General features: G+C 31.8%; 1 protein-coding gene across 1 annotated transcript; it reads left to right on the top strand.

Annotated features, from left to right (window-relative positions):
* Positions 1–6,967: 6,967 nt before the first annotated feature.
* On the top strand, positions 6,968–22,957 carry gsb-n (paired box protein gooseberry-neuro). The gene is made up of 6 exons (XM_089706142.1): positions 6,968–7,411; positions 8,173–8,345; positions 16,641–16,781; positions 17,292–17,400; positions 21,274–21,470; positions 22,070–22,957. The coding sequence occupies exons 1-6, from the start codon at positions 7,375–7,377 to the stop codon at positions 22,790–22,792; spliced, it is 1,380 nt and encodes a 459-aa protein (XP_089562268.1). The 5' UTR covers positions 6,968–7,374; the 3' UTR covers positions 22,793–22,957.
* The last annotated feature ends 55 nt before the right edge of the window (positions 22,958–23,012 follow it).

The following is a 23,012-nucleotide window of genomic DNA, read 5'->3' as shown; positions in this document are numbered from 1 at the left end:
TAAAAATCAATTACGCTCATAAAGTGTTTTCAAGTGCTTAAAGTTCATTAAAATATATTAATATTTTGTTATTATGCCCAATAAGTAGAAGTCTTAGTTTGATTTGCTCATGATGACTTTTATTTTGTATGTCTTGGAAGCCCGACCGTGATGAAATTGGCTCTACTTCAATAAAATATTTTTCTATACAAATATTATAAAGAGGAAAGGTTTGATTTTTTGTTTGTTTGTTTGTTTGTATGAATTGAATAGGCTCCGAAACTACTTGGCAGATTTGAAAAATTCTTTCACTGTTGGAAAGCTACATCATTTCTGAGTGACATAGGCTAGGTTTTATCCCGGAAATCCCACGGGAACGGGAACTATGCGGGTTTTTTTTTTGAAAACGCGGGCGAAGCCGCAGGCGGAAAGCTAGTTTTAAATATAGACCGTAAATTTGTACGTATGCTACAATTATTTTATTATTGTATTATATAGTAAGCTCTTATTGGCCTCATAACTTGACGTGATTTATATTGTCTACAGACGTTTTTAAAGCAAATAGTTACTTTTGATATGCAAATGGGTTATATTTGAAGCAATAAAAACGTTATCGGTGGAGTTATCGCCGCGCAACGGAGCGCATTTTGCACGCTTCTAATGAACGCCTTATGAAACAGGCAATTTATCACATGCGGCCTTATCACAAAACTGATAAATTTTATATGAGAAAAAATACTATAACATAAACAATAGTCATTATATCGTAAAGTGCGTTTAAACCCTCGCGATTAGAAATATTAGAGTCGCTTGACGTGAGTAAATACACAGGATGACTTTTACACGTGTTCCAAATTCCTAAACATTCAAAACAATTACGTATTCAGTTTCACTTAAGTAGCAGTCTAGTTGAACAAAAATCTCATTACCATTTCTTATAAGTTTTTCAAACGCACCGTCGCTGCCGGCGCCTTCTATCTCCAGTATGACCATGAATAAATCAATGAAAACAAATAGTATTTGGCTACTAGTATACCCGAAAGCTTCTTAAATTATGTGTCGCCTCGTATTGTTTCAGCTCCCGTTTTGTTCGTACGTCTTTGAATATGTTAATTTATTCTTAGTGAAATAATGAGTAGAGCATATTTTCGTTCGAAGATTGAGTGCGCTGTCCATATAGATAGGTTTGAGGCGTAATTTGGTAGACACCGAAACTAATTTATTTAACAAAAGGACCCACCGACCGATACAACACTTTTTATACCTATACAAGCATATCTCGTCCGTAGCTACTACATGTTTGTAATTACAGATATATTTAATTCGCTCTTCAATTCCATGCAAGTGTAGCTGGCAGTCGGCTACAATGAATCAAATTGATTAATTGTATTCTGACGTTTATTACGTTGAACTAAGGTCCAATTTAATATGAGTTTGTCAACTTGTGGACATCATTCAGAAAGTAAACTTGGTTTCTTCGGGAGGTAGTTGCTATTTTTATCTTATTTTGAATATGTCCAATAAATATAAAATAACGACCAACATTTACATTGAAACTGCATTTTTGCAACTACAATTTCTTGAGAAATGAATATAAATATTGTTTTAACCAAATAAAAGTAGAAGAGATGTAATAAAGTAGAATAATAATCAAAAGAACATGAAATTCATACCTTCTGTAGGTATTATGTTATGCATTAATATTAGATGATAAAAATATTTTCACAAATTCGTTTTGTGAAAAAATACCTAGTAAGTACTAAAGCTTTAATAACAGAAAATCAAAAGAAAATAAAGAAAATAAGAATCTAAGGAAATGAGATTGGAATGATCAAAGGGTCGACAAAGACCATGTACCGCTCCACTGCTTTCTGTTTCCGGTGAAAACTAAATGAACTTCACACAGATAGTGTGGCCGCTTATTGGACAATCTATAGCTTTTCTGTTCTTGAATAGTGATAGAATAATTTGCTTATTTTTTAAGAAAAGTATGCATTTTGTTAGTATGTGCTAATGGTGCATAAATGTAGGCTTATAATATATGCCGGATTTTTTTCAAGATTATGAGTATTTTTTTAAGGATTAGTATCTCTCTAGGTAGATAATAATGAAATATAGATTCTGAGACGATACAGTAAGAAAGAATTTTCACATTGTTTGGAAAATGAACGACAAAAATATAATTAATTATTATTTTATTAATATATCATATTTCCTAAGCTCAATTTGTTTTATGTTTTATTGCCATTTAACAGATAATCCATTAATACAGCAAATATAATTTAAAATAACGACTGCAATAATTATTAACAAAGGAATCGTGATCGCTGAAATTCAAAATAAGCAATCTTTATACGATTGAAAATTGAGTTAGCTTCAGTCAACATTATGAAACTGGTTTGAAACTTGAAAACACTGTTAAGTTTACATACATGTTAAGTTTATTTTAGCTGTATGTGCGTTTTCACCCACATGAAAATTGAACAGCGATATTTTTCCTAATCTCGGAAGGAATAATAAATAAACTTAAAGCTATCTTAAAATGAGATTTGCATCAATATTGAATCAGCGATTAGCAGGAAGGATTACGGACAACGAAAAAAGCTTTTTAGTATAAATTATATTTAAAGGTACATATATTATAATATTTATACTTATTTTGTAAGCACTAGAGAAAGAAAGATGTGATGTAAGTATATTTAGTTCCTCAGAAAATGTGAAATATAAAATATGATTGCTGTCATTGTGGCATTTTTATGTTTATAAGTGGATTCTCCGAACATTGTTATTTATGAAGAAAATGTAGCAGTTATAGATAATATTTTTCTCGCAATAGAAAATAATGAATATTGGATTATGAATGTTACATTTTGATCGAGTCCATGCATGCATGTCGTATTTTCTTGATCAGATTACATAAATGTACATGTAGGTGTATTAAAGTACACCTACATCTGTGGAATCGATTGACCCTATGCGCATAATGCAAGAAGCTCTACAGTCTACACAATAAAAAAATAATTATTAAGATAAATTATAGGTGTAACCTAACATAATGATACGTCATTTTAAAGAAAGCCACTACAAATTGTCAAAATAGTTTCCCTAAAAAAATATTCATTTTTGACCGCCAGCCACATCCTAAATGATAAAAAATTCGGCGCTAAAAAGAATAACACCGACAGTCTATTACACGTACAGCATGTCATCGAGGGTTCATTAAAATACGATGACTTAACACAAACATTATAGTGGACTTCATTGATAGCCACTGACGTAGGTTCAACTGCATAAAAACATCATCTATTTAAATCAAGCGAATTCATCCTCTATCACAATGCAGTAGAGTCGACGATTTTTTCCTATCAACGCCTCATTTTCGAATGAAAGATGTCTTACAATAGCGTTTCATTCTGTGGAATCCATTGATAAGTTTGATGCTACCAGTGTTACAAGAGGCTGGTCTCACGAGCGTTGAAAGTCAATTACTTCCGAATATGAAATGGAATTCCGAAGGAAACCGAAAGTTTTCGATCATGACATAATATTTGTCATTTGTCAAGAGGCATCAACACAGAAGCTTTATTATCCACATTGGCATCTGTAGACGTAAAGAATGCGTTGTTATTTTTACTGCTGTAAAATCATAAAGAAGGATTCTTATTAAAAATGGTATAAAGCCTAATCAAAAAGTTTCCCATTTGTTATAAAAAATTGTCCAGAAATATATAATGTCGTCATTTATATTGTTAATTATAGAACAATGCATAATACTTAAACGCGTTCAGTTTGTCATGAACCTACGTATTTTATATACGTCAGCAATTCATAAATGAGCAACGCAATGCAATTATTTTCAAAGATTTTTCTCAGTGTATATTTAAATATAATTTCATTTTAAATTCTCTGTATAGCAACATGAGTAAAATATGAATCATCTTGAGTGTAATCAAAACCCATCTCGCGTAACTAAATTCAAAAAAGAACTTTTTATAATCGTTCAAGCGTTAAATCTAGAAAATTAAACATAGGCACTGTTTGCTAATCTGCAAGACGGCGTGTAAGGAGTAATTTTAGTGCCAAAAAAGAAAGCTAGACAACTATTTGGCTTCCAAAACCGTGAGAAAAATTTTTCATCACGAACGAAAGTCAGTAGGCAAAAAACAGTAAACCGAAGTAGTACTGTTATAAATTATTATTGTGCCGTGGAAATTACCAATTTAATGCAAAATTGAATGGCTCGAAAACACTCTGTGGGGCCAATTTTGTTTGGAATAAATTAATTAAGGTGATTTGAGTCGATTTTCCATCGTAACTCGCAGTAGACAGCGTTAAAATTGCGATTCTCTTCCACGACTTCTCTATTGTTTAGAACTAGGCAGTCCGAGTTATCAGGTGTAACTGTATACAGTGAATCAATGATTCCTACAACAAATATATTGATTGAAATGAAAGGACTAGATGTTTTACTTATGTCAGAAACCCCACACCCCACACACAATAAATAATAGCTTTCTAGGGAATATTATAAAGCTGAAGAGTTTGTTTGTTTGTTTGAACGCGCTAATCTCAGGAACAACTGGACCAAATTGAAAAATTCTTACAGTGTTAGATAGCCCATTTATCGAGGAAGGCTATATAGGCTATAATATATCATCACGCTAAGACCAACAGGAGCGGAGCACAGCGGCACAGCTAGTGTTAGGATATGATTAGATCGTTGCATAGTGACATTACGAATTTCCAATTCCTTCTATATCATCGTCGTTTTCAATTAACGTATGTATTAACGTTCTGCCTTTGTTGCGAACATTAACACTATTAAACTAAATACTTGATATGGAAGATAAATGTTCCAAGAGACAAAGAACGGACTTGGATCTAGATAACAATTGTTGCAGTTAATCAAATAAGTCGAAAATCAGACTCGATATCTTTAATACTGACAGGGTCAAGATCCTATATTGATTGTCTGCCTTCTAAACAGCCAAACAGAAAGCTTATTGCGATATATTGGGTTTTTCTTCTGTAATATCATTTTTAAAAGTAAAAAATAAGGACCGGATACTCAGATATTGAAGAAAATTTATTTAGGTATTATGGAGAAAATTTGTCACAATGATAAACCATTAAGCTTCTAAAGCAATGTGATAATATATTCAATTGTTTTTTCCGTGTACAGATAATATACTGGAGAAAGAATTAACTGGATGTTTAGGTAATTTTTTTTTATTGAATTTTCCTATCCAAAGAGGCAAGATATAATAAAGCTGTCGATGTTAGTAACTTATAAAAAAATCAATGGTATATGAATATTTTAAACGATGTTATTTATAGTATCCTTAACTATTTATAGAGAAAGAGATGGTAAAGCAATTTTAGCATAACGATTGCAACCGGAGCATCGTTTTAATTAGATACTTAATTAACTTTGATTTAGTTTATCGATGGCTGGAAGCTTTGTTACGTCCTGTTTGAATTAATTAATAATTTGTTGGATTAGAATTACTTACAAAATAATGAATAGAAAACTAAATACAGATTAAAAGTTTGTTAATTAAATATTTAGGAATTATTTCACTAATTCAAGGATCACAAAGAATTAGATAGGATGATGAAATGCAAAAAATAATTTATACTCTAAACAAGAGTAGGTAGGAAAACCTCCAATTTATCTGGTAATATTGACTCGCATTAATTGTATAATCAGATCCTAGACTATTTCATTTTTTTATTTGTTGAATACTGTTTCTCAGGATCAGGTAATTCCTGCAAATTATTTCAATAAAGATCGAGATTTTCTTACAAAAGCCTTAACAAAAACATTGTTATATAGAAGGGTTAAGAGCACAATTATTTATTATAGGTATGTTTATTTTATGTAGATATATAGGTATATCAATAAAACATTATTGAAAATCAAATTTCAATAATGTATCTTCCTTATGTAAAAAATAGGTACCTCGTCTCATATTTAATTATATTCAATTAGTTTTTGCTTTTTGCTGCAATTTATTAATCTATACTTATCCAAATTTAATTCATTGCAATAACAAATAGTTTAAAATGTATCCAAGGTTAATGAATATAGACCCAATAATATAAAAATAGATATATACCTAAAAATAATACTATCAAATAATTTAAAACAAAAATTACCTCCGCGCTAGAAAGGGTTGAAAACGGAGACTCTACATTACGTTTTCATCTGTCAGACAGAGACGGATATATATTTATGAGTACTCTCGCTATGGGCAGAACTAATCCCCCTCCATTGCGCTTGCGACTGTTTTCGTATGACATTCGGGTGACTAAAAGTTTTATTTATTGGAAGATAAATTTATTGATGAGGGACTTTAATTATTTTCTTTTGATAATAATTAGTTAGTTAGACTTCGTATACGTGTAGGTAACGTAATGTCGAACTTGTGTATTTTGTAATTATTTTCTCATTTTAACTAACATCTGCCCACCGAGGTAATATTTTATTAATTACAAAAAATTGTAATTTTCAAATTTGCAAGCTATGGTTGCTTATAAAAATAACAGAATGAATCATCAAAAAATATTTTATACAGAAAGAAACAAGAATAAAGATTGATTGACCTCTCCAAACTATCATTTTTATAAGTATTCTCAAAATGCATAACTTATACGAATTTGAAATTAAGAATAAACTTCGAACTTTTTGAGTATACATTTGCTTTCAAACCAAGCCATCCCTACAACAATAGCAGTTAAAATGCCGCTCATTACGAAATAGAATATAATATTACTTATATAATAGAATGAATAATTCTAAATCAACTACAAATATGGATTTACTATTCTCCTGACACTGGTACAAGTGGGAGTGTTCCATGCACTCACTCACACAGGCGCAGCGAGCCCACAAGCTCCGAAGCCTTAAGCACGCACACCACCGCACTACCCTGTTCTTACGAACACAGCGGTACTCTCAGTTCTACACAACCTCCTCTACTGCACTCACGCGCAGAAAAAAAGATAACGCGATCTATTGATCTTTATTCTAATAAAAAAGCTGCCTTCTCATATTTTCCGTAGCTATAGTCGGACATAACTAATCTCTACAAACGAACGTCGACCGAACTTGAAGCGATCACAATATTTATGACAGCATAATTAATTAAACATGTCATTTTAATTATGTAAATAGGATGGGTGATAATCAATTTATTAAATTATGTGCTTCGCGTTTAATGTATTGTAAACAGATGTTTATCATTGAAGATGACGTTTTTATAGTGCTTAAGTGTTAAATGAATAGAGGCTTTAATGGTTCGATGAAACTTTTGTGTATGAATACTCTTTGTAAGTTTGTGAAGTTTTGTTTTCATCATTGATGTAACATCGAGTTATTATCCATATACCATTATGGAGCGTCACCAAAATGGTATGGATGTGTGGGTAGGTAAGGGTATATTTTGTTTGTTTCTATACATATGTATATTTATATTTTAAGTTAGTGCTTAAGTTTTTAACCTATAACAAGTCTAATAAGAATTTATCTCATTCGAAGAGAATATTAAGAACAGCTTTTTTACTCTATACAAAAAAATGTATACCAACGTATTTAAATCAATTAAATAATTTAAAAGCTTAAAAAATATTATGTTAAAAATAAAGATATAGATAAACAAATGTGTCTAATACTTAAAACATTATAAATTTAACTCATTGTGTTAACTCAACTATGTTGTGTCACAAGAAACTGGCTCTACAACTTCATCGTGTATCTTTGAAGTTAACTTGCATAGCGCCTTCGAAGCGCCGTGTATGTTTGTTGATTTGAACTTTAACTGCCTTAAGTAAATAAAAAGGATTAATAATTATTCATGTGATGTGCGTTTATTTATTAGTTTTTCTTTCACGACGTACGGAGAGACTTTATGATATGATTTTTATGTCTGGAGGTGGTTGAGTTAACAGGCTACAGAGTGACATAATATAGGCTCCTTTTTTCTGCGGCGAAATACCTCATTCCCATAGGGATTTGTTACGCAGGCGAAGCCACAGTCAAAACTACCACTTAATATTCCATTAAACTTGTTACAAAAATAAAATAGAATCTTTTTCTTAGAATTTCACACATTAACAGGTAGGTATGATAATTATGAATAAGAATAAGCATTGATATACATAATATAACAATCAATACCAAATTATTAACAGGACAAGGAAGAGTAAACCAACTAGGAGGTTTATTCATCAACGGTCGTCCTCTGCCGAACCACATCAGGCTGAAGATAGTGGAGATGGCAGCGGCGGGCGTACGGCCCTGCGTCATCTCGCGCCAACTACGCGTCTCCCACGGCTGCGTCTCCAAGATACTCAATAGATACCAGGTAAGGAGAGAAAATGGTATGATTTACATCTATACTTAATATTATAAAGCTGAAGAGTTTGTTTGAACGCACTAATCTCAGGAACTACTGATCCGGTTTGAAAAATTATTTCGGTGTTAGATAGCCCGCATTTATCGTGGAAGGCTATAGGCTATATATTATCATCACGCTAAGACCAACAAGAGCGGAGCTACGCGGGTGAAATCGCGAAGCGCAGCTAGTGTGATATTAAACGTTTAATAGTCGAGCTTCGGCATAAATTGGGACAGCTCACACCCTAGATTGGGATAGCCCGCAGTCTCAAAGAGATCAGAAAAGCTGAAGATCGACGTAAATCTATATCTAATACTAAGTAGTGTGTCATGCGATTCACTCTTCCCAGTCTATTCCTACATTCCTGTCTTCAATCCTTACTTTATCAAGCAACGTATTTGACTCTACATCTGTAAATGATAGTGGTTGCTAAACATCAGGTGATCTACCAAATCTCTTGCCATAAAAAGTTACTGTATTAAACAAGTAATTATACGCAAATATGTAGATAAATTATATTTCATTAGATAGTACAGAAAAAGATAGAGCCAGGAGGGTAAGGAAACGCATACAATAGTATGTGTTTAATTAGACGTTACATTTAAAATACCTACGTATAATTGTATGTACCTATATCAAATCACACCAATGAGAACCACCTCTTTTAGAAAATATTTCATGAAGTTAAAGCTACTATGTACTTAATAAGAAAAGCCTGTATTTCAGTCAGCGATTCAGTTTTCTTTGATGCGATTTCTAAATCTAACAATTAATCTAATCTTAGAATTAACGTTAACTTTTGATTAAGTGGGTATATTTCAAAGCACTTTTAAAACAAGCCTCGTAAAATTAAAAAATATTTAAACAAAGCACGGAGCACTAATTATATTTGCATAATTACCTATAATTTGTAACATTACGTCCTCTGTAAAATTAACTTTAACTCAAAATTTTCCCTTTGTATTTTGTAAATATAAGAGCGTAAAATGCAAAGCTGTTAAAATAAATAGTTTGTTTAGGGCGACGTAAGTAGGGAAGACTTAGAAACATCTTCAAGTTTAAACAAAAGCTTTCATTATTCTTGAGTTTAATACGTAGTAATTGTGAACCCTGACTTTGTTTGGGGGAAAATTTAAAGAAATTCATAGGATCTTGATATATCAATGTGGAGTTACTAGCTTTAACAAATTATTATTAGTTTAAAAACTGAAACACGCGTCATACTATGAAAACTAAAGATAATGTTACCTCTACTAGGTACGAAGAATTGACAAGAATGCTGAAATTGAATTGACCAGGATGTGGGTGGTATTGAGCTTTAGTTTAATTACCTACATAGTTACCTAGTTAATTACTTACGTACAATATACACCAAGACCTAATTTGTATTAGGTCTTGGTGTAAGTTGTGCTTAAAAAAATATTCACACTTAGTTTAGTCACATTTTTAAAATGTATAAATAAATATTTTTTATATGTAGAGACTTTTACCCAATTAATATGGAATTTTTGTACAAAAGTACACTTTTATAGTCAGAGTTCATACTGAAATAATTCAAGTTATTAATTAACAAAAATAACTATTTAATCAATGACAACGAAAAATAGACAGTTACATAGCAAGTAGATATTAAATTAAGATTCAACAAAGTAAAAAATAATTGTAAGATAATATTTTGTATTTCAATGAACATTTACTAATTTCAATTTTTAAAATTAAAAACTATCGCTATACTATATTAGTTATTTCATACATTATTTACCTAATTCATAGATAATCTTCATTTCAGTTGTTCTAAATTAAACGGTATAGGTAAACCAGAATCTGATGGCAAATTGGGAAATCAAAAATTTGAGTGTGCAACCCTAGGGAAAATGGACTGAACGATCTTGATACTGCTTATCTTTTATTTTGTCCTCAACATCATTAATCACATTACATAAGTGAACAATACTGTACTTAATAATGCGATATCCACTTAATATTATGTAGGTACATACTTACATGTATAATATACATATTACTTTTATCTATGTAACACATATTATTATTTACACATACCTATATTTTTATATTCATTATCATTATGCCATGTAAAAATATGGATGTAATGATAATGCAGATCAAAACTAGATTGCTAATATTTTTTTATAAAATAAAATAAAAATAAAATAAAACTATGTTTATTTTCGTAAGTATTAAAGATACACACATTATAAAATTGACTTGGACAGCTTGGACTTGACGAATAGCCGTATTGGAAACTCCTGTAATAAGTTTTCATAAAATTATATTGTAATTAACAAACAATATTATAGTTACCTACTTATTATATTTTTTATTTTAAGTATCAAAACGGGTAAGTCCAATTAACCAATAAAATATTCAAAATTGAAAATTGTGATGTGTTTGACCCTTCTTAATCGAATGTTTTTCTATACACATTATAAACAACACCTCTTGCTTGTGATCGCAGCGGCTTTTTCGACATTTTCGAAGGCTTTTTAGTCAAAATCCTAAAAATTATTCATCAATTGCAAAGAAGACAAATAATTTGACAACCAATTTGATAGTTGTCAAATAAAGTTGCCACATGAAAATCTTTTATTTCATAAATATAAATATGCCATCAGATTCTGGTAGACCTATAACATATTATGTTCTATTTTATTCCTCTAATACCTCTAATGCATATTTAAAATATTTAGAAGATGCGAATATATTAGTATTACACCTATTACCATATACAGGTTTTATGTTTCACATTTTCCCTTATCATGCCTGTGTGTCGGCGTTGTCGCAATATACTTTGAATATTTTATGAATATAAAGAAGGTAAAGATGAATTAAGTATCCAAGTTCAAGGATATTTTTATTTATAAAATTATCAGTATTACAGATTAATTCCTATTTTCGTCATGTAGAGTTGCAAAATAATTGAAAAGATAATTATAGAGATAGATAATAGAAAGATATTCGATATTGTCGTAAAAATAAGTTAACACAAGTAATTAGGTAAATATAAAAATATATTATTAAACAGGAAAATTCATTTAATGATATGATGAATAAAACAAACTAATAATATTGTTTCCAAATTTTATTGCATGATCAAAATAACTTTTAAAAGAGAACTTATCGATTTCTTATGAGTAAAGCATTTATTTATATCTAATTCCGATACAATTGTGCAAAAATACTCGATAGATATTATATTTTAGATGTTAATAATTAAATATACTTACCGCCTTTTAGTCTACAAGAAAAAAAAAGAGAGCTAGGCGTCACACAGAGCACATTTATTTCTTTATTTATAGACTACAGGCCCATGTTGAAAAATTTATGGATCATTTGAACCACCAGGTGACCTATCTAGAACGATATAAGAACATAAAATAATAAGATTCAGCACTATGCCGTCACTTGTAAGCTGTCCACCTGAGTGCAGATGAGAATTCGAAAGTACAGGTAGAGATTTTTTCCTCTTGTCTCCATGATTTTTGTACGGCGTTGCGGAATTATGATTAAAAGCAGTATAGAAATAGTATGACACAGATGCCGTACAAAATTAAATGACCAATTTCACCTGTTGGTTCAAATGACCCATAATTTTTTCAACATGGGCCTGTAGTCTATTACTCTATATAATATTCTGCACAGAATATTCCAAAGTGACGAAACTCCTATTCTGACTTAAATATTCGCGGCATCCTATTCTTATTTCGATTAATCTAAATCTCAAAAGCTAATAAATGTTGGCATCTGACAAATATGTTTGCGAATAAACATCGTTTACTTCACAAAAGACGCTTTTGCGACTTTGCATTCCTTTGCCATAAAGAGATAAAAGCTTTGAATTTCAAGTTAATTAGATAACATAAAACATTTTGCTATTTCATATTTTATAAATGAGAAATTAAAAAAAAACCGCCTCGTGATACAATCTTTTCATTATTTATAAATTTCCCAGTAATATTAAACATGCTTATTTCCCAATATGTAAATATAGAATATGCTTATTTACATAAGACATCTAAACATGGGAAATTATTGAAATTATCGCCCTCTTGATAAAGTTTGAAGGATATTGTTTGCGACACAAACTTTTTCTTGGCAAATATTACAAACAAAAATAATTAAATCAATGAAACTCTTTCTCAACATACTTTCAAAGTAGAATCGAGCTTTCACAATTATGAGTTGGAATTTCCTTGGTTTCATTTATTTTTTTCATCTCGATTTTGAAATATTATAAAAAAAAAACATAAGAAGATCCATCTTTCACGTGGATTGTTTAGTAAATGAATACAATTTTTTTATTTACATTTACCGTTTTTAATCGTGTCAAATGAGAAAATAAATTTAAATTAATTCTCTGAATCGTGATAAATAAAACAATCACTTACGATTGAAAATAAATCCACCTTAACCTTTATAATTTAAAATACTTAGATCTTCCTTCATTCTATTTAAAGCAACCAAGGAACATGCAATTGCTCTAGCTATTAGCTAATGTATTAGAATATAACGTTATTAGCAAAGCTTAATATTACGTATAGTATTATAATATTATCTGTGATATTACTAACTTGAATTCTGCCCGCAGCTTCGCCCGCGTTTTCAAAGAAAACCCGCATAATTCCCGTTTCTGTGGAAATTTCCCAGATCGAAAGTAGCCTATGTCTAATTCTGGGTCTTCAGCTACCTACATACCAAATTTCATTATAATCGGTTCTGTAGTATTTGCGTGAAAGAGTAACAAACATCCACCCATCCTCACAAACTTTCGCATTAATTATAATATTAGTAGGATATATTCTCTATCTATCTACCAAAATACCAAAATTATTTCTCTTTCTCGCAGTCAGAAAATTATTAAACCTTGGATAACTATTGGAATGTTACGATGTATACGTACGCGAGACCGCATGCATTTAAAATTAAAAAAGCAGCCTAATAACATGATCCTAAAATTAACATATTTAAGATATCGAAATTTTTGTAATAAAACTTTAAAAAATTTGAAATTAGCGTATGAGAGATCGGAATTCTCAAAAGCAAGCAACAACAATAAGTTAATATGGAACAAATTAAAAGAGATAACTAATTGCAAACAAACGAAAACACCTCCGATTGATTTACTCTCGTGCAACAGTGATCCTAAAATTTCTATTAATAAAGTTAATCACTTCTTTGGTTCGGTTGGGAAAAATCTAGCTGCTAATATTAAACTAAATTCTAATAATAATTCTGGTACTAATTTTCTTGAAAATCAGCAAACTAATCAATCAACATCTATGGTTCTCTTGGAAACAAATGACTTGGAAATCGATGGTATTATAAGTAATTTAAAAGATAGTAGTGCATGTGGTTGGGATGGCATCCCAACCAAGTTCATTAAAAAGGCGAAACACATAATAATTCCTTATTTAACTAATATATTCAATTCATGTATAGCTAACGGCATATTTCCTAATGTTTTCAAGAAGTCGCTTATTCATCCTGTTTATAAGAGTGGGGACAGAAAAGATGCTAATAATTATAGACCTATCTCTGTGCTCCCTGTCCTTTCGAAAATATTAGAAAAAATTCTTAATAAACAACTTGTTAACTTCTTGGAGAAATATAATCTACTCTCAAACTTCCAATTTGGTTTTCGAAAGGGCAGGTGCACAGAAGATGCAGTTAATCACTTGGTTAATCAAATAGGTAATCATGTCGATAAAAAACAAAAGGTCCTAGGTATCTTTTTAGACTTAAAAAAAGCATTCGACACAGTTTCTGTTCCGATACTTTTGGAGAGGATGGAAAGGTATGGTATTCGTGATGTTCCGTTAAAAATTTTTAAAAACTACCTCGAAAATAGATTTCAGTGTGTTAAAATAAATGATCATCTTAGTGATGACTGTCCTATGTTATTCGGTGTACCGCAGGGAAGTGTGCTCGGCCCAACTCTCTTCTTAATATATATAAACTCTCTCTGTAACTTAAATCTTGCCAATGGCTCAATTATTAGTTTTGCAGATGATACTTCACTTATCTTTCATGGAGAGAGTTGGGCTGAGGCGTGCCTCCACGCGGAGAACGGCATTAGAACTGTTTCAAATTGGTTGCGAAATAGTCTACTCACCTTAAATCTGGAAAAAACTAATTTTATTGCGTTTAGTCCCACTAATTCTTCTCAACCACCTAATGATTTTATATTAAAAGTTCACAACTGTGATACATTCAATTCGAATATATTATGCAATTGTTCTGCTATAAAAATGGTTCCACACATTAAATACCTAGGAGTTATAATCGATAACCTTTGTAAATGGAAGCAACATATTGAACTTATAACCACTAGAGTTCGGAAACTGTCGTGGATTTTTAAAAGACTTAGGGTATTACTGGAACACAATATCATATTTATGGTTTACAAAGCTCTTTGCCACTCAATTATCCAATATTGCATTTCGGTATGGGGTGGCACTTTCAAAACGTCGTTAATAATTCTAGAGAGAGCACAAAGAGGCATTCTCAAGGTCATTCTTCATAAACCTTTTAGATATCCAACTGACCAGCTGTATAGGGAAGCTAAAATTCTGAATGTAAGGCAGACATATATATTGCAAATAACACTTAGACAACATAAAATAACACCTCTTTGTGCTGTCTCTTCTGGTAAGAGAAGAAATGACCTGGTATGCTCTAACCTTATTCCGCGTACTGGTTTCCTTCGTCGCCAATCTTCATACATGAGTATATTTTTATATAAAAAGGTCAATAAAAGCCTTTCTATACACAGTCTTACCTTAGTAAAATGTAAAAAGAAGGTTACAGAGTGGTTGCTGACCCAGAATTATTCAGATACTGAACAATACATAGTTCAAATAAAAATTTAGCAAACCTCTATCTATGGCCACTACATCCACTCACGCGCTAACACACACACACATACATTCACACACACACACACACACACACACACTCATACATACACACACGCTCACACATGCATACAAACACGCGCACTCATTCAAACACGCACGCACAACATATGAGTATATCTACTAAACTTGAGTAAAAAATGTATAATTTAAATTTTATTTTGTATAATTTTGTATAAAAATAGCTAAATTACCTAAATCATTATTTAAGTTAATATTATGCTATAGTTCTGTTATTATTGTGTCATTAAGGAAGGTGGACCCCAAAATACAGGCTGTCCTAGTTTGGGGTCCAAATGTTACATGTTTGTACCTAACCCACAAATTGATCAATAAATGATTTTTATTTTTATTTTTATCTATCTGTATCCTATCTATCTACTCTTAAATATATAAAATTCTCGTGTCAAAATGTTAGTTACCATACTCCTCCGAAACGACTCTACATCTATTTTTCATACCCCTAAGTGATAAGAGTAGGCAACGTTTGCTAGGACAGCTAGTATTACTAATATATCTATCTATAAATAGTAGCGAACAATTGGTATTGAATCCCTGTGCAGTGAAGCCTGAAGGTTCATTTTCACCCGGGTACTCACGGTACAATAGTATTGTTTCACTCAGGAAACATTTATCCACGCTTTGTGGATGCTTTCGTAGATTTAGGTAATATAACATTTTATGTTCTAATACAAAACCATAAACGCATTAATTTTGAATGTAATCTGATGATTTGCTAATATGGCTTTGATTTTTCATTCATAAAGAATTAAGTCGCATTCGCTGATTAATTCTTAAAACGATAAATTTAGATAAATAAAATATTAATTGGTATAAATATAAAACCCTTCATAAATAATTTAAAATAAGGAATCAGGTAAGGACAAAATACACCATTGTTAAGAATTGAACTTGTGTTTCGTAATTTTCTGAATTTCAGGGCAATTTTCCTTTCCAGACTTTCTCATCATCATCCTTTTTAATGAAATTTTAATTCCTATATAAAATATAATAAAATGCTAAATAGTTTTTCTCTTTTCTCAAAACAAGAAGAAAATTAATCGACGCCTTGTACCTTATTAGATAGAAACTCAATATTTTATTTTATGTTGTAATATTTTAATCACACAAAACTTTGTTAGAAGAAGACATAGATTCAAATAATGTTTATGTACATGGTTTTTTGTATTTCAATAAGCCAGAATGCTACAAAATTTTGTATTGAAAAGACCTATAAATTAAATTTGATGTAAAATTAATACTTTGTATGTATTACCTATCTATTATTTTAGTATCAGTAAATTTCAGTAATTGTATGTATTTTGCATAGGAGACAGGGTCGATTCGGCCCGGAGTGATCGGTGGGTCCAAGCCAAGGGTGGCCACTCCTGAAGTCGAGGCGAGAATAGAGGAGCTTAAGCGACAAAACCCGGGCATATTCTCGTGGGAGATAAGAGAAAAGCTATTAAAAGTAAGACTTCTTTCCTTTCTTTTCCTTATATTTTAGTATGTGTATTGTTTTTATGCATTTCATTTTACGAACACACGTGTAAAAGAAGAATTATGCATAGAGTTCTCGAAGTAATTTTTTAGTTATTTCATACTAAAAATAATTCAGTTTAACTTATTATGAAACATATCAAATAAGCTAAAGAATAATTAATATTCGATAGAATTTTTACATCTTATTTCATACCAACAATTTCATTAGTACTTCTATATACATATATCTATTCACTTATACACATTAGGTTCACAAAGCCACTATTAAATTATTTTCAAAAGTGTCAAATTTATCTGTATCTTTCTTTCCATTATATCATTAACCAGGTTTACATAATCTACTTAATCAGCTTCATAATAATTAACAATAGAACATCTCACAAACTTTTCACAGGCACATTATTGATCTCTTTATTTAACTTTTCAGTACTGTTAGGTTTATTTAACCCGTATAAATGTGTAATAATATAAATTTCAGGAAGGTGTATCAGATCCTCCGAGCATATCTTCAATTTCTCGTCTCCTGCGCGGCGGTGCACGGGACCCAGACGGGAAAAAGGATTACAGCATCGATGGAATACTTGGCGGTGAGAAATATCTATATTTGGAAATGACAAGAAAAAACTTTAAATCATATAAAAGTCAATAAAGCTCAAATGAATAAACTTATTCATAACCATTTTCTATTGTTCAACTTGACATTTAATTATGTATCCAAATATGATAGAGAATATCCTATATACTATGAAATTTTAGATAAAATGTATGGTTTATTAAAAAAAAACTGTATAAATTCCATTACATAAGTACACTGCAGTCTAACAAAAATATTAATGGGTTTACATTAAACATTTAGGTTACTTAAGGAAATATGTAGCCGTGAGGATATTTAGGTACATTAAATATTAATATTTTTAGCACACACATTTTTAACGATAATGGTTTTAGACCCAGGATTTACCAAAACTATGAACCATTAAAAACTTACAAAAAAAGCAACCCTACCGCCTTATTGTGCAACTTCCCTTATAACAACCTCAAAGCAAAAGCAACCTGTCAAAGGCTCTCACGTCGAAAAAAATCAATTTCCGCACACAACGTGAATCGTACCGTCATTGTCGCCGAGAAATATTGGCTTGTCGGCGTGTTTGGCCGACACAGGTCGACGCTGGCCGACAAAGTGCCGCGGGCTCGCCTGCAGTGCGTCTCGATAGTGCTGAAACGACAACAATCCACATGTTTTGCCGATTGTGCCATTGTTGCATTATGCACTTACAATTATTGCGACTTTGACTTTCGCCGATACCTGTTACGGTATTCCCTTTGCTCTAGTTTTTGTAGCACTTCGTAGCTATACTATTCAATTAATAGAAAGCGCAAACATGTTCGTGTATGAGCTGAATTTTTGTACGATATTTATGTATAGTTCACACACAGTTATATTTGCATTTAAAATACCTATGTGTTCTATTAATAGAACATCATATACGCTAAATGTTATGAATAGGTATGTATTGGAAGAGCTAGTCTTCCAATATGTTCCACTCTTTGGACTCACCCACTTGTCTGTCACTATTCCGATCATAATTAGCAATAAATAAAGATGTGTAGGATTTAAAAATCAAACTTTCAACTGCTATAAAGCCACTTTTTGCGCAAGGATATAATTATTCGAAACAAAGTAATAAAGGTATGCAAGATTTGTATCTTGCAAATACGCCATCTTAAAACAGTTAAGCGTAAACGGAACGTATGTTTACATTGTAACAAATTACAAGATTGCAAATGGCGTCACGCTCCCGCTACACTTTCACATCAGAATAGACAAAGATGAGAGCGATAAAACATCACATTTGTTTAATAACAACACCCATTAGTATGGGCTAATGCGGTTATGTTGATAGAACCTCCACGATGCCCACACATACGTTTGGATAATGATTAGAAAAAATATAACTGCCGTATGCCTAGCTCTATGTATGAAATGAATAATTTATGGAAAAAATGGTGTGGTTAACTTTCAAATTCTATTATTTTAAAAGATTATTAAGGATATTCATCAAGGATAGATATTAGGAACGATAGGAAATTTAGTACTAGAGTACCAACACTAAGTTTTATAAGACTTTTTTACTGATACAAGAAAATGTTGCAAATTGTAACATATTTATCAGTATTCTAGACAATCTCACAAGTATTTAGATACAATCACACCGCTAATTTTGACACTATTCACATTCAACGTAAATTAATAACCCCACTTCGAAACACAACAAAATCAATTTTGTAGACGCTATACAAATCCTGGAACATGACAAAAGGATCCCAGGGCCAAATGAGCGTACGCCCACATAACCGACGTGCTAATCCGGCCATCTGTTAAAATCGAAACAAACTGCTGAAACAAAGGCCGGCCGACGATTTTAATGAGCCCAGATTATGAAGGTGTTAAACCGCCGTCGCTGCGCTTTCAACTTCCAAATTATGACTTTTGAACGAAGCCGGCTTCACGGGGTCACATTTCGGCAATCGGCAAAGCTAATCTCGCCCTCTCACACCTCCCACACCACCATAAGCCTCTCGCATTTTTCAGACATAAAACTTTTTACCACCAGAAAACAACAAACTTGAACCCTAAATTAAAGAGATGAGGATTAAATTTACGCAGGCACGAATCGTAAGTTATTCAGCCTCATACGTTATAATCTGAGTCGGAATTAAAAAGACTAAATAATTCTGTCCCGCAGTCGCAGGGAATTTGAGTAATGTGTGTCGTTTTATTTCAATACGTCATTTTAGCTAGCCACAAATGTTTGTGGTTAAAAAAAGGTCTTGTTCTTACAAGATTTTTTGTTGATACAAATTATATAATGTTATGCTAATGCAAATTGATTTTAAGATGAGTTGAAAAGTAATTAATTTACTTGTCGCGTATTTAAGCAATTATGTAAAATCGTATCCACGAGAGATTATGCAAAGTGATGTCCACGTCCACAGCTATTCATGAATTACCACAAACGCAAGCCAAAAAGTGCAACACGCATTAAAATTTGCGTCGTCGTTTTATGTCATAAATCCAGATCGCGACACCAAAATATTGAATGGTGCCAAAATGTCACCGTGAGGCAAAGAGGCCGACAAAGAAGCCGCCACGCTGGGTGTTCCTTACAACATTGAGCCCCTATTTTTTCATTTCATTCAATTTTGACTTCTTTCAAAAGGCTATTAATATAAGCCGCATTTTTGAAATCGGTTTTGAGGCCAAAGCCGCGTATTGTTGAATCTGTTTTTTAATCTGTTTCCGTAGGATACCGCTACCGATTTATAAATGAGCCGGCCGGCGAGTCTCGACGGTTTTTGATTTAGGCGAATTAAAACATGATGTGGGTTTGTGTAAAAAACACGATGTTAATAAATAACGCGTGTTTCAAAAAACAGATGAAGACAAATCGCTACGAGACATATCAAATAAATTATAACTCTACATTAAGATGACAGTTTATTGATCTACTGCAGCGCAGATTTATAGCCCATTTATTTTTTGTTGCTCTTACGTTGCGTGAGATAGCATAGTAATACCACGTAATACGCTAGGCCTATTTCGGAACATTTCTAAATCGATTACTATTTCAAACTCAACCTCAAACATTTATTCATTCAATTAGACTTCTTCTAGAAGCACTTTGGAATTGTCATAAAATAGTTTTACCAATTACTTACCACTAAAAATTTTCGTATTAAATATTGTTAACTATAAATTTATACTTATTTTAAAATATAGAATACCCGCATATAATTAAACACAAAAAAAAATAAAGAATAGTTAGGTCTCCTAATTGAATAATCTAAAGCTTGTTACCTTTTGCCCAGGTTGCCTGGAAGAGATCACTTCTAAGTGATAAGGCCGCCTAATAAACTATACTGTTTTTTTTTTGTTCTGTATATTAGCAATAAGTTTTCTATGTATAGTTTTATTGAAGAGTAAATAAATAATAAATAAATAATCTTTATCTATACGTAAGCCTCATCCGAGCTTCTAAAGAGCTTAAAGCTTTATCAGCTAGAGATGCATATATTCACAGCGTTAGTTTACACAAGGCTTCTCTTTAACGTGGCTAATCTTATACGAGTCGTGCATGTTTAAACACATTATATATTATGTTGTGTTCGCACATATTTCTGTACTATACGACTATGTTGCGTAGCATTTGTTTGAAAAAATGAAAGGCCAGGTGCTCTAACTTGCACTATTTCATGAAATTCTAATTCCATACAGTAATACATTCACAAATGACTGATTACAATTTTATACATAACAGCTTCGTAACAGTTATTGACGCGATTGCTAATTAGTTAATAGGTTAATACCAATAAGATTAAAAAATAATGTATTATAAAAATAAACACAAAGTATAACATCTGACACATTTATTATCGACTAATAAGTTACTTTGTTCCAGGTCGAGGTTCAGATTCATCAGACATAGAGTCAGAACCAGGTCTCACACTAAAGCGAAAGCAGCGTCGATCACGAACAACGTTCACTGGAGAACAACTCGACGCCTTGGAGAGAGCCTTCCACAGAACGCAGTACCCTGATGTGTATACTAGAGAAGAATTAGCGTTGCAAACAGGACTGACTGAAGCGAGAATACAGGTTCATATTTAATTTTTAGTACAGATTTATTTTTTTAAACATGTAGACATATAATAAGAGTTTTGCGAATAATACAAAATTTTAAGGAATAAGTTTGTTCTTAAATAAATAGATGTAGGTACAATATCTAGTCCATAATTGATTTGTATGAATTTATAAATTTTCTACTAATCCTTTCGTAAAAGTCACTGCAAGAAAAATGATGATGGAATATAACAGTATTTCAAAATCGTATAAGTCAACAAAGAATATTCTACATCATGCTAAATTCTGCACAAAAGAGAAATTTTAATTGTAACGTTATGAATTTAATTGTACATTTGACGTGCTCCCGAAACGTGATGACACAGTGAGTGAGCTAATATAAAAAATATAAAAATGTAGAGAGATACTCGTTGATATGATAATTCATATCATATGATATGACGGCGTTTTCGATACATAAAATCCCAATTAACATCTCTTTTTTACTTAGCCTTTTGTCTACCGACCGAAGTAGACCTTAAAAATTGTTTTCTAATGTATATGTATTTACTTATTATAGCAACTGTACTAAATAGAATCTGGTTTAAAAAATAAGTTTAATGTTTTATTTGTAGGTATGGTTCTCCAACCGACGTGCAAGACTGAGAAAGCATACGGGTTCCAATGCAGCACCTTCTTTGTCGTCGTACTCATCGTTACCAATGCCCCAGATCCCATGTCCATACCCAGCAGGAGACATACCATCACTATCACAGCACCACCCGCAACATCCAGATGCTTGGCACCATCAGAAGTACACCAATTACAACCAACTAATGGCCCAATCCCAGCATTTAAACCAAGCTTTCCAGACAGCCAATTTCCCGAGTTCGTCCGGTGCTACCTTTAGCCATTTAGTAAGCGCTGGTGCTGGAGCATCCCACAGTCAATTATTAGAAGCAAGTGCATCAAGAAACGATTATGCAAGATACCCTAACAGTGATGTTTATAATAAACCAATAAATTACTTGCCTAAGGAATCTGAAGCTAGTGATAAAGTTAGCGGCGAAGATGTTATAGAACCGAGAGATGAAGCTTATGTCAAAACTGCAAGCGATTATAAGGAATTATCTAGCAACGAATATCCCAAAATTCCTACAGACTACTCAAAGATACCAGTTGAGCCTTCACCTTCTAATTGGAGTCCATCTCATAACTCACTCAATATGGGACTAACTGGAATTCCAAGTGATTACAAGTATATGAACGATCCTTATGCATTTTCCAACGTACCAGATCCCTTAAGCCAACATAATTATCCAAATCCACCAAATGCTGCTAACAAATATTGGATTTGACATTTTGTACAACATAGATCGAAAAATAAGTAGACAAGTCTTTCTACGGCAGTACCTAATATAGAATAGAATTATTTTATGAAATTAATTAGTATACGGCAATGTATATAATAAATTAATGTAAATAAATAAATTATGTATTGTATTATAAATTATTATGTAACTTTGCACTGTAGGTTAATTATTTGAAGTATTACCTCTGTTATGCATTCCTTTTAAT

This window comes from Colias philodice, chromosome 17 (genome assembly GCF_061535455.1).
Source record: "Colias philodice isolate Cphi_HAF_F1 chromosome 17, ilColPhil1 Martin Lab GWU primary, whole genome shotgun sequence".
Lineage (NCBI taxonomy): Eukaryota > Metazoa > Arthropoda > Insecta > Lepidoptera > Pieridae > Colias > Colias philodice.
The sequence above is the reverse complement of the archived record's forward strand: the minus strand, read 5'-3'. Positions and strand labels throughout refer to the sequence as shown.